We start from the raw sequence: 12865 nt of genomic DNA on the forward strand, positions 1-12865 counted from the left end.
TTCACGGCTGCTGACAGTGGGATTTGAATCCATTATCTCCCGAATGCAAGCTCACAGCTGTACGCCCCTAACCACATGGCCAACTCACGCGGTGTGTAACCATGACGTGCTATGTTTTTCCAGTGCTGTTATATAGGATCAAAGGATAGACACTAAAGGATTCATCAATGAATCAACCGCTGCCCTTTGAAATGTGTGTGTATGGCAGAATGTCCAAAATTCCATGGGTAAACCATGTCACCAATGAGGAGGTACTTTGTTATGCTAGAAAATCATTTGAAGTCTTAACAGGAAAACAGCCTATTAGGAAAAATTGCTCTATGATGGGTGTAAACTTCTTGAGAGAAACGGGCACCAGAAGAAGATCATTTCTTGAAACTTGAAAATACTGAAATATTCCCAAGTTCATTTCTGTCTTTCTCTCTTACAATTCTTTCCTAAATAGAAAATCATGCACTCACCTTTTTCCTTGCGTTGTCTTGATATTTAGGCCTGCCTGACATGTCATAGCATCCCATGCCACCATGCCTGAATATGGTAGACTAGCTGCAATTTCAAAAGATATGCCTTTAGGTTTCTTAGCTGCCGAATTCTGTTTCACTACAACATATTCTGCAAGTGTACCAGGCACCCAGTAAGGAACAGTGAACCATACTTCATCACCAATCTCAAAATTATTTACTTTACGACCAAGCTCCACCACAATTCCAGAGCAATCCCTGCCCAAAATAACAGGAAATTCCTTCTTCACATTCTGAAAAAGGTAATAAAAATATTTAATATCATTCCCTGAAAAATGAAGTAATTTTGAATTAGACTCTCATCCTACATCACTAAAATTATTTTATGAACATACAAAATGTGATCTTACTGGATTATACTTGTTGAGATGGCGGCGTAGGACTCGACCGTAACCCGAGCAAATATGAACATCGATTAAATCAACAGAAGCAGCTTTAACCTGGATCAACATTTCATCTGGATTTCTGATTTTTGGACAGGGAGCATCCTCCACTAGTGCTAGAGACTGAAACAAAAAGAAATAGCACTAGATATATTTAATTGTTCATGGTTGAGGTTACTGTAGTCATGTCCTAACTTGTGAAGCATGGGCAACAGCTGAATGATGTGGTAAGTGTCCTGTGAGTTGGGATACCGGCTGCTATGGAACATCTCAGATGTATTCTGAGCCGTGGCACCCCTTGTGCTCAGGCAGCTAGGACTATTTTTACCGAGTACACTCAGAACCTTTTAAGCGAACCTTAGACTATGGAAGTAACTGAGTTCCACTTCCATTTGACGGGTGAGGGACTCCTTGGAAACAACTTGGCGAGCGAAACGGAATATGATGTGGCGCTACCAATATAAATGGGACATACAGAAGAAAGCAATGCCTTGAGAAACATCTATGTCATGGGCTTTAATTAATAAAGTCAAAATGCTATATGAACATTGCCAGAGTTGTGTCCAAATAAGCAATGGATAATCAGAGTGGTCTGAGACTAGGCAGGGCGTACAACAAGGCAGCCCACTAGCGCCACTTTTATTCATATGGATGAAATGATGATGATAATGATGATTATTGTTGTTTTAAAAGTTTAAAATGTATCCAGCGACTAGAATTTAAAACAGAGGATGACAGAACAATGATTGTGAGTTTAAAATAATCAGTGGATCTAATTCACATTGCCTTATTTTTGGAAAAATTATAGACGGCAGATTATGGTGGAATAAGACATTGCCTTAAAACGCAATAATATATCATGCAAAATTAATATTTTTTAAAACACACATTAAAAAATACAAACACAAACTAAAACAGAGTCAATTTAATAAAACATAGTCAACAATAATACAAAGACTAATACTAAACACTACGTTTATATATGACAAAACACCCCACTATCCCTCATAAAATGGATGACGAGGTCTGCTGACTGCTCGTCATCTCATAGGACGATGGAGATGGTACTCGGGAGTTTCAGACTACGGCGCAGATCGGCCATGTGCACGCACTCCGTAAGAATGTGTACCACGGTACGATGATCGCCGCAAGTACACACCGGAGGGTTTTTTTTGCTTTACATTGCACTGACACAGATAGGTCTTCTGGCGATGATGGGATAGGAAAGGCCTAGGAATGGGAAGGAAGCGGCCGTGGCCTTTACCCTTTCAGACCGTGTACGTACAATTGTGCGGGTTCATGTTTTATTTATCCCTGACCGTATTTGATGTTTTTTCGGCGCTAGACCGGACTGCGGTGATTGTGCTGGACATGTGGCGTGTATTTAAATTGTTTTTGGTATGCGCTTGACCGCCAGGGCGAAGGAAGAAGAGTTTAAAAAGCACAGTTGATCAGTGAGATGGTAGGAAGCAGTAGTGCCAAAAGTAAGCATTTATTTATTGTGTTTATATTAATCTAGAAGCTTTAGTGAATACCGGAATACATTCAATGAAGTGTGTACATTGGTTGGGGAACGTAAATTTTGAAGATACATCATCGTATATGATACGAGGTTTTGAATTTTGATACGCACAATTGTGTGGGTCCTTTTTTTCGGATGTTAGTTTTTATTTTGTAAAATAAACTATCAATATGTGTACTGAGGAGCATTTTAGTCAGTTTTTGACATACAAACAAAAATTCACACCTCCAGTTTTCTTTCAGGTCTGAAAGGGTTAATTAAGGTCCAGCCCCAGCATTTGCCTGGTATAAAAATGGGAAACCATCTTCAGGGCCGCCGACAGTGGGGTTCGAACCCACTATCTCCCTATTACTGGATACTGGCCACACTTAAGCGACTGCAGCTATCGAGCTCGGTCGGTGGGGGTTCTCCTTTCAGTAAACAGGAGTGCGTTACTATGGCAGTGCCACTCCATCTCCCAATGGGACAAAACCAAATGTCTCAGCTGAGAGCGAATATCACCTGCTGGAACCTTGTAAGGCAACAGGGGCAATGTAACAGCCTCCTTGGCAGTCTTACCAGCTAATTCGCTTCCCTCTACACCCATGTGGCTTGGGAGCCACATAAACGTGATTCTGGTACCGGCATCCAAACACCCGGCCAGCAGGTCCTGGATCCGCTGCACCAGAGGGTGCCGAGAGAAACATGTATCAATAGGTTGTAGCGAGCTCAAGGAGTCGATAGACAGCAGAAAGTGCCGGTGCTCATTGGACAGCGTGTACCGAACTGCACAGAGAGCATAGAATCTGCTGTATACACACTACAGACTTCTGGCAAAGGAAAAAGACACCTGTTATGGTTGACAACAAATGCAAAGGCCACTTTCGTTTCTGGCCTCGAACCATCTGTGTAAACGACGACTGAATTTGGATACTGGTCAACAGCGGACAGGAAGAGCCTCCGATAAATTGAAGGGTCCATGTTTTCCTTTGGGCCAGTGTGAAGATTCATAATTATTTCAGGTCGTCATATTATCCTCAGAGGTACCCTATTTGGTTGTCTGACAAGACAGGGAACCAAAGGTACTTCAAACAATCTGTGACTGCTATCCAAGCATATTCTAACCGGCCGTGCTGCTCGAGGATAAGCAGCGTACAGCCAACATTTTCCCTTGTGGAATACGCAAGGATAGCTTGGGTGAAGTGGCATCTGTCACAAATTTGCAGCACAGGACAGAAGCATTTGCTGGCGCCTCAGGTGTAAAGGTGGCACACCAGATTCGGCGAACAGGCTAGCAATGGGGCTTGTACGAAAAGCTCCCGAATCCAACTGAACCCTGCTACGGTGGGTGCTATTCAGTTGCTGATCAATTTGCTGCACCGCCGTAGTCTAACCTGGATAAAATATGTGCCCTATAAAATCGTAGGAGCACCGTGCGGTCTGTCCCCCAAATACTGCCGCTAAGAAACTTCAAAATATTCAACTTCTTACTGCATTGCATTTTTAACTACCGCACGTGTGGCTACCACAATAATTTGCTATCAAAAAGGAGCCCAAGAAATCGGTAAGTTTTGACTACAGGAAGAGCTACATTCCCTAAGAAAAGCTCGGGATGGGAGTGAAGAGTGCGCTTCCTGCATAAGTGTACCACAAAGGTCTTTGCGGTTGAAAACTGAAAGCCATGTTCTAAAGTCTATTGTTCCACTCTCCTAACAGCTTGCTGTAATTGTGACTGTGTGACTGCCACATTGTGCGAGTTATAATGAAGAGCAAAATCGTCCACATATAGCGACAGTATTACTGCTAAACCAGCAGCAGCGACAATACCGTTTATGGCAATCGTGAACAGAATGACACTAAGAACCAATCACTGTGGGACTCCATTTTTCTGAACATGGTATTGCGAATACGCCCTCTCGAGGGACAAAAAATTCGCAATAAATACCGGCAAGTTACCTCGAAAATTCCATTGATGCAAGACTGAAAGGATGCCGTTTCGCCATGTGGTGTCATAGGCCTTTTCTAAGTCAAAGAAAACAGCCACCCAATGCTGTTTTCGGAGAAAAGCGTCCTGGATAGAACTTTCCACGTGTACCAAGTGGTCAGTGGTCGAGCGAGTGGCTTGAAAACCATTGTTATTCAGACAAAAGTCCTCTTTTCTCCAGGCACCATGGAAGTTGGCGATTCGCCAACCTCTCAAAAAGCTTACACAAGCAGTTTGTAAGACAAATAGGTCTGTAACTTCCAGCATACTTAGGATTTTTGTCAGGCTTGAGGACAGGAATTACTATGCCTTCTCGCCACTGTGGCAGAAACTCACCCTCTACCCAGATTCGACTGAACACATGAAGGAGATATAAAAGACTATCCTCACTAAGGTGTTTCAACATCTGGTTATGAACATTATCTGGTCCAGGAGCCATGTCCTTGCGAAGCACCATGTCGCTGCGGAGTTTCCACTCCATAAAGGGCACGTTATAGTCCTCTGAAGCTTGAGTGGAAAAACTGAGTTGATGACGTTCTGCCTCCCGCTTCAGAGCGAGTAAATCACAATGGTAATTCCTGGAGCCAGACACATCCGTGAAATGACTGCCTAGATGACTAGCAATCATGGGTGGGTCAGTGATAATACTGACTGCAATGGAAATTCCTGGTACCAAAGATGATCCTTGTATACCCGAAATATGTCGAAGTTTAGTCCACACTTGAAATGACGGTATAAGTGACGTCATAGACTACACATATCTCTTCCACGAAGCTTTCTTACTCTGTCTAATAAGATCTTGCGCCTTAGCACGGAATTTTTAAAATGTTACCAAGTAGGCTGCCTACGATAGTGTTCTTGAACGCAACGGCGTTCTTTGATAGCTCTCTCTGCTATAGATATCGTAACAAAAGCAACTGCTTCCAGCGGGATTCTTAGAGGAACCTCTTCGCTATAGATACCAGAACAAACAAAAATACCAACGCCACCGGATGCCTGGTGAGTATAATATTGTTCTGCCGAGTATAGTCTGAAATTTCTCAAGACCGTATGGTTCCTGGTCTGAGACTAGTTTCCTGAATACAAACTAGATTAGCCGCGAACTCACTAAATCGCTGGAGCAGCTCAGCAAGATACCTGTCATAACCGTCACAATTCAACTGCAATAGTGCCATAGTGTGGACTTCTGAGCTTTAGGTTAGAAGCAGCGAGATGCTACTTAACATACATCACAACCCCATCCGAAGATGGAAATAAATGTTCCATGTGCATCACCTCGTCCAGTGAACTTGAACTTCTTCGGCATATTCCGGGGGCAGGGTTTCTTCCTACGAGGGGAGTGCACAGGTTTTCCAAGAGGAAAATCTGCTGGTGCAGACTCAGACCCTCCGGGCGGATGGCGTGAGACCCCATTCGTAGGAGAGGTGGAAGAACGCCTTGTAGGGGTATTCTTCTTTCCCGCCCTTGATTCTTGTTTAGACGGGCTGGGAAGTCAGACAAGTCTTATGGCAACGATGGGACAGGAAAGGGCTAGGACTGGGAAGGAAGCAGTCATGGCCTTGATTAAGGTACAGCCCCAGCATTTGCCTGGTATGAAAATGGGAAACCACGGAAAACCACCTTCAGGGCTGCCGAGAGTGGGTTTCGAACCCACTATCTCCCGAATAGTGGATCTTGACTTTCTCTGGCAACAATGACAACTATAGAGCGTTCCAACCTTAAATTGCAGTACAGCAGTAATGGGATAATTCCGTCTCTTTCCTTCTCCCATGTTTTGCGGGTAGCGCTGTCCTACTCTAATGCAGTGGGTTTGCCAAATATCCGTGAATCAGAATGTTATCGGTTAAAATGGGTGAATATCGTGTTATGTACAGAATTTCAAAGCACATTTGATGTCGTTAACAAAAAAATGTAAAAAGATAATTTAGTGTGAAAATGGTAATATAATGGAAAGTTTCGCCAAATGCAAAATCTTCATTGCATAGAACTTATCATGCCATAACTCCTATTATATATTCATTATTTTCCTAATTTTTTCACTGCTGGTAAAAAAAACATTTCAGCTCAATATAGATAAGTTTATTTTAAAATTTAAATGATAACAAAATGCAGTATATGCGTTTATTTTCAGTCATGTTCAGGGAATTTTATGTGTAGGCACGAAAAAGTCAGTCGCTGGCCAGCGTCTTTCCTATTGAATTTGCATGGGGGGGTGAAAGGGAGGCAAGTGGTCTTCAGATATGGAAGTTATTTTTAAAACAATCCCGAAGTTCCTATCTTGCTTAGTTATTCATTTGTGACAGGAAGAATATCTCCTTGAATTTTGGTTTCGCGCGTGACTCGGCTAGCTGTCTGTCTGGCTGGCTGAAGTACCGGTAGTGATCTCCCAAACATGCGCTTTTAACATTTCCAGACAGTCCATGCAGTGCAGTGCTCATTTAGTCAGTAGTATGTATAATAGTGATTAAATACATATCAGTAACATATGTACAGTTCTTGAGGGAAAGTGTATTTCGTTTGTGTGGTTCGTGAGTTCGTGCTCATGCGTGGGGATCTAATTTCGAAGAAAATGTACAGAAGGATCATGGCGTGGTTACAGCAAAGCAAACGCTCTTCGAATATGGAAGTTATTTTTAAATCATACCTCAAGTCCCTATCTCGTTATCTCTTAATTTATGACAGGGAGAACGTCTTGTTTGTTTACGTTTCACGAGTGACTTGGCTGGCTGAGCTTTTAAATATACTGGCAGCCGTGTGCAGTGGTGTTCATTTAATCAGTATTATAAGATTGATTAAATAAAGATCAGTGATATATATATATATATAATATTTAATGGCGTGTGGCCTCCGAAGAGGACGAGTGCAGGTCTTTCCAGTGTTGACACCGCATAGGCGACCTGCGCGTCTATAAGAATGGGGCCCCTACCTGTGATGAGTTCTAATGCTGAAGATGGTACACACACACACACCCAGCCCCCGAGCCATTGGAATTAACCAATGAAGGTTAAAATCCCTGACCCGGCCAGGAATCGAACCCGGGGCCCTCTGGACCAAAGGCCAGCACGCTAACCATTTAGCCATGGAGCCGGACAAGATCAGTGATAAATGTATAGTTCTTGAGGACAAGTGGATTGTGTTTGTGTAGTCTGTGTAGTTGTCAGTTCGTGCTCGTATGTATAGTTCTTAGTTCGAAGAAAAAGTGCAGAAGGATGTATAATGGATCGTCAAATTAAAAAGAAATGTTCCGTTGGTAAACTCAGGGGAAAAGAACGCAATATTATAATGAGTGTCCTGGATTATTTTTCAAGACTATGAATATGAGCAGCGCAATCAGTGAAACAGCTAAAGCTGTTCCGAAAGAACAATCTATGCTATAAAGAAGGAATACACACATGGTCCTTTACGAACTCTCGAAAAAAAAAAAAGAGAAGGACGACAGAAAAATGAAATATGATGAAACTGTTAGAAGTGGATGCGTCGGGCAGTTCACTCTCTTTTATTTGCTAACATACCACTGACATTGAACGTGATTTTCAGTCGCGTAAATGGAGAAGATTCTTTGGCACGATTTTCCAAAACTACACTGTATCGCTTCTTACATGATATAGGCTTCCGTTATTTAAGACGGGGTAATAAAGCAGCTTTCACTGAAACCGATGAAATTATTAATTGGAGGCACAGATATCTCAAGGAGATAAAACGTTTGAGGGCACCAAATAAAGCTATAATTTACACAGATGAATCGTGGGTAAATATTGGGCAGACGGTGACAAAAGAATGGAAGGATACGACAGCGAAAAGTGCACGGCAGGCCGCTTTTGAAGGGGTGAGTTCGGGACTTAGGCCACCGAAAAGCCGAGGACCGTGATTTGCCTTAGTCCACACGGGTAATGAACATGGTTTTGTTCCAAATGCTGAACTAAAATTTTTATGCCATAAAAACATAAGACAATTGGGCAAATTACGTGAACGAAGTAAAGAAAAATGAAAGAATTTTGTGGAAAGCAGACAAATTACAGGACGATGTCGACGATGAAAAGTTTTTAATACGACTTTCTTCATCGTCCGGATCATGCTCAAATTCATCTCCCAAACCCGTTTCATCCATAGCGGGAACATCAGGCCTTGCAGAAATGTTAGAAGGTGTACGTCCAATGTCTGAGAGCAACGCCAGTGATTAAGGTATGTTGTATTTATTTTACCATCCTACAAATATTAATTTATGAATGAATGAACTTAAAATTACAAAATTACAAACTAAAAATGTGGAACTGTGACGCCCTGTTTGAGTTACTCGAGCGTGATCTTCACGAGTCGATTTCGCAACAGCGCGCTCCATCTATGCTGTACTGCAATTTAAGGTTGGAACGCTCTATAGAAGGAGACTATGAGCGCACCCGTGGCAACGTTTTCATCGTTGATTTTGCGTGCGATGTGCCGGACGTGTGTCACGCCACGGTGTTTCATGTCTTCCTAAGTGGTCGCACTTAAGCAACCGATCTGCTTGGAGCACAGTGCTCGTCTTAAGAAGCAAACCACCACTGCACATTTTCTTAAGTTCGCTGTACACACCTTCGATGCGTCGACTGAAAAGAATCGATTTAACCAACTTGAAATCTTGCCCATCGGTTCTGGTAGGAACCAGGAACCTAGGGAAGCTGGAATCCAAACTAATTCACTGCTCTTGTTCCCAGGGGGTTTGCCCCCCGCTAGGGAATCAAACGTTAAAGACTTGGGTAGCGAATTACCCGTGGCAGGCGGAAGTTTTTTGACGCCATATCCGAAATCCTCCTCCCCGAATGCCACCTACTCTGATCAGGGGCCTCTGTAGCCGAACCAAGCAGCCGAGGCAATACGCACCTTGTCGTAGCAGGTATTGCCCAGGGTCTAATGTTGAACAATGCCTAATACATGATGACTGAGGCAATGAGCACTAGGACTCCCTTCCTCCAATCACCCGCAATAGCATGTACCCCATTGCATGTACAGAGTAATAAATATAGACAAAAAAATAAAAAAGAATTAATAATAATATGTCCTTCTGGCATTCGGCTCTGCGGGGACCTGTGTTGTCAGGTGGGTACTACTGCATGGGTACACGGCACTCCCACCCGAAGGCTTCCTGGGGTCACCAGCAGGCTTTCGAGCGTAATCGCACACGTAAGAGGCCCATCTCCAAGCAGCATGCACATCAAGAATTTTGAATCGCTCTACAACTAGCCCTCAAAAGAAATAAAAAATAAAGAGGGGACCGATGGCCACATGACCCTTTTAGTCGCCTCTTACGACAGGCAAGGGATATCGTGGGTGTATTTTTCGTATGCATCCACCACCTACAGGGGGTTGGATGAAATAATGAAAAGAGTTAAGAGACTCAACAACAACTCTGATTTTAAAGCTCTTGCCTTTGCAGATGATGTGATATGGAGTGATAATAAAGCTGAAGTGCAACAGAAGCTGAATGACTGGAATGCTATATTCAAGCAATTTGGTCTCAAGATAAGCAAGTCCGAAACAGTAGTGCTGCCTGTTAGACGACAGAACATCATCACTCACGATGGATCTAAGTTGGAATAAGTACATCAGTTCTGTTATCTTGGCAGTGGAGTAACAGATAGTCGATCACCTTCAGAAATCACAGAGTACACAGTTTTAACATTTTGTGAGAAAACTTCTCTCGGATAAGCAAGTTCCATTACAATGAAAACTAATACTCTACAGAAGCTTCTTTGTACCAGTTACCACATCAAGTTTAGAAACCTGCATACACTCCAATGGATATATGAGCAACTTACAAGCAGTGGATATTAAGTTTTAGAACTATGATTCAGAAAACAAGGAAGGGCAAAATATAAAACAATGAGATATGCCATCTTGTCCAGTGAAACAACCCCTTAGTGGGATTTATGTCGAAGCCAGGCTGAAAAGAATGGACCCTCAAAGAACAGCGAGACTGTGGTTTGAGAAGGAACTCGAAAGCAGAATATCAAAATTTTGGCTAGGGAAGAGATAGATTGACCAGATTAGAAATGATCTAGCTGGACGAGGTCTGGATTTGCAGCAGGTTATGGAAAACAACTACACAGACTGAAATTGGAGAGTGCTCATCCACTGCACCCAGGAAACTGGAGCTGGTTCAAGATGAAGATGATGATGGAAGAAAGAAAATAGAACTGGCTGAGCCAGCAAAGAGATGTATCTGGATGTCTTAGGAGTTAATGATATTCGGGTAAGGGAAGAGAATGAGGAAGAGAGAGATTACAAAGTATTCTTAAAAAGGGAAGGACAGAGTGTGTGGTAGAACTGTTCATCAGGAATACTATTGTTCATAACAGTCTCTGTAAGGCATGTAAATGAGTGAATGATGTGGGTAGATTTAGTAGTCGGAGGTATTAGGATGAGAATTGTCTCAGTCTATTCACCATGGTGCAGATTAAGTTGACAAGTTTTATGAAGCACTGAGGTAAATGGGACGTACAGACCCTCTACGGAGACAGCCCTGCCCATGTGAATCCTACAGCACACTGACTCAATGTGTACCATCTGGTAAGGGTCCCAACTCAGGGTTACAAGTGAAGATCCAACGGCATCTGCAGCAGAGAAGATGGACTTTGGTGCGGTGGAGATGGCAGAAAAGGTAGCCCGGACTAAGGGATTGATATGAATACAACCTGGTACTGGAAGCAGTGCTATCGGTATCACCACAGTGCAGAACTAAGGTTGTCAACTAGACGTTGAATGAGCATTTACTGGCATGGTCAAGGCGACTTGAATGACAGTAAAACTGTGATGTGGAAGGCAATGGGACAGACTCCTGCAGCCAGACCCACCGCGCAGCACTTCGAACCCACGGGCTCCGGCAGCCCAGCCCGTGCAGTGCCTTTGTCTTTCTGATGCGGCAGCGTACTGATCCACAGCACTGGGCTCATACGGCCCACCGCAGTCCACCGCACTGGGCGGGCTCCGTGGAATAACCTTGAGTAGTTCTCCACAATAACATGTGCGCTGTGCACAAGGAAATGTTCACGTCACACTACTATTCGGATCATTCACTCTACGAATTCCGTACGCTACTAACATATTGCAAAGTAGGCTAATCGCATTTTGAAATTAAACGGTAGATATTTCTCCTGAATAATAATAATAATAATAATAATAATAATAATAATAATAATAATAATAATAATATTCGTTAGCAATTGACATCAAGTTAACTGAAAATGAATCTAAATAACACGAAGCATATTCATAGGACTTCATTCGCGTTTACCTCAAAATAAAATATAAACAGAAATGACGTGCAATTTGCCAACAACAAAAACAATCCTGAACATAGCTTTTACTTAGTGTGAGTAGTTTATTGGTCATTGTTAATGTGGTGGAATGGAATTACTGTGAATGAAAAGAAGAGCATCAGCATTGTCGTGCGTTGATAATGAAGCCCGCTGAACTGCAATTTATCTCTGAAGCTGAACATGATGCTTGCATACATATTACTTTCTTAGCAATCTGGTGAAATTTTGGATAGTTCTGTCCATTTGTTCTCCAATAGGATGCTATATCTATCTTCTTGCATTCCACAATTTTGCTTTAAATATCTTTCCAGCTCATCTGTTGGAATAGGAGCATCATGAACGTCAGTCCACGAAGAAAATTTCATTACTTTGGCAGGTTGTGGCATAGTCGTGGAGTCTGATGAAATGGCATATGGCTTTTAGCGCCGGGAGTGTCCGAGGACATGTTCGGCTCGCCAGATGCAGGTCTTTTGATTTGACTCCTGTAGGCGACCTGCGCATCGTGATGAGGATGAAAAGATGATAAAGACGACACATGCACCCAGACCCCGTGCCAGCGAAATTAACCAATTCCCGACCCTGCCGGGAATCGAACCCGGGACCCCTGTGACCAAAGACCAGCACACTAAGCATTTAGCCATGGAGCCAGACACGGAAACATTAGAATGCTCGTCATTGAAGCACACTTAAAGATAAAAATTTCATTGTTCCGTACTGAAATTATTAACATTAAAAATTAAATAATTGAAGTTCAACCAATTCAATACATAAAAGAAAGAAATGTAGTAATTACATTCTTATTTAAATGGGACCGGTTTCGACCCTAGTCCAGGTCATCGTCAGCCGTAAAAACAAGTAGGCGAAATCACACAATGTTTATGAATATTGGAGAAATGGGTCAGTTTCACACTCTGTCAGGCACAAAGTCTCAACACTATCAAATAATATATGAAGATTATAAATAAACTTGAAGTCGCAGACGAATAGATTTGTAGAAGCAAACCGCCAGTTCCCGGTGATCAGCGCGGCACATTCAAGGTCATGCGCTGCGGTCTCGAACGCTCTCTGCTTAGCAGGAGCAAAAGTTCTCATTCAATTATACTGATTTGCGTCGTATATTTTTTATATACGTACTTAACTTCCCGCAACCAAGACAAATATTGGACCTTCAAGACATTCTC

At 42.6% G+C, this 12865-nt stretch overlaps 1 protein-coding gene across 4 annotated transcripts in view; it reads right to left on the reverse strand.

Moving 5' to 3' along the window:
- The window catches only part of LOC136866403 (reticulon-4-interacting protein 1 homolog, mitochondrial-like), a 270197-nt gene that overhangs the window by 203641 nt on the left and 53691 nt on the right, over positions 1–12865 (reverse strand). For all 4 annotated transcript variants that reach the window (XM_068226726.1, XM_068226725.1, XM_068226724.1 and 1 more), the window contains exons 5-6: positions 872–1027; positions 462–754 (exon numbers count right to left, since the gene is read on the reverse strand). In XM_068226726.1, coding sequence (XP_068082827.1) covers positions 462–754; positions 872–1027 — 449 coding nt within the window. The remainder of the gene's footprint in view (positions 1–461; positions 755–871; positions 1028–12865) is intronic.

This window comes from Anabrus simplex, chromosome 3 (assembly GCF_040414725.1).
Source record: "Anabrus simplex isolate iqAnaSimp1 chromosome 3, ASM4041472v1, whole genome shotgun sequence".
In the NCBI taxonomy this organism is placed as follows: Eukaryota; Metazoa; Arthropoda; class Insecta; order Orthoptera; family Tettigoniidae; genus Anabrus; species Anabrus simplex.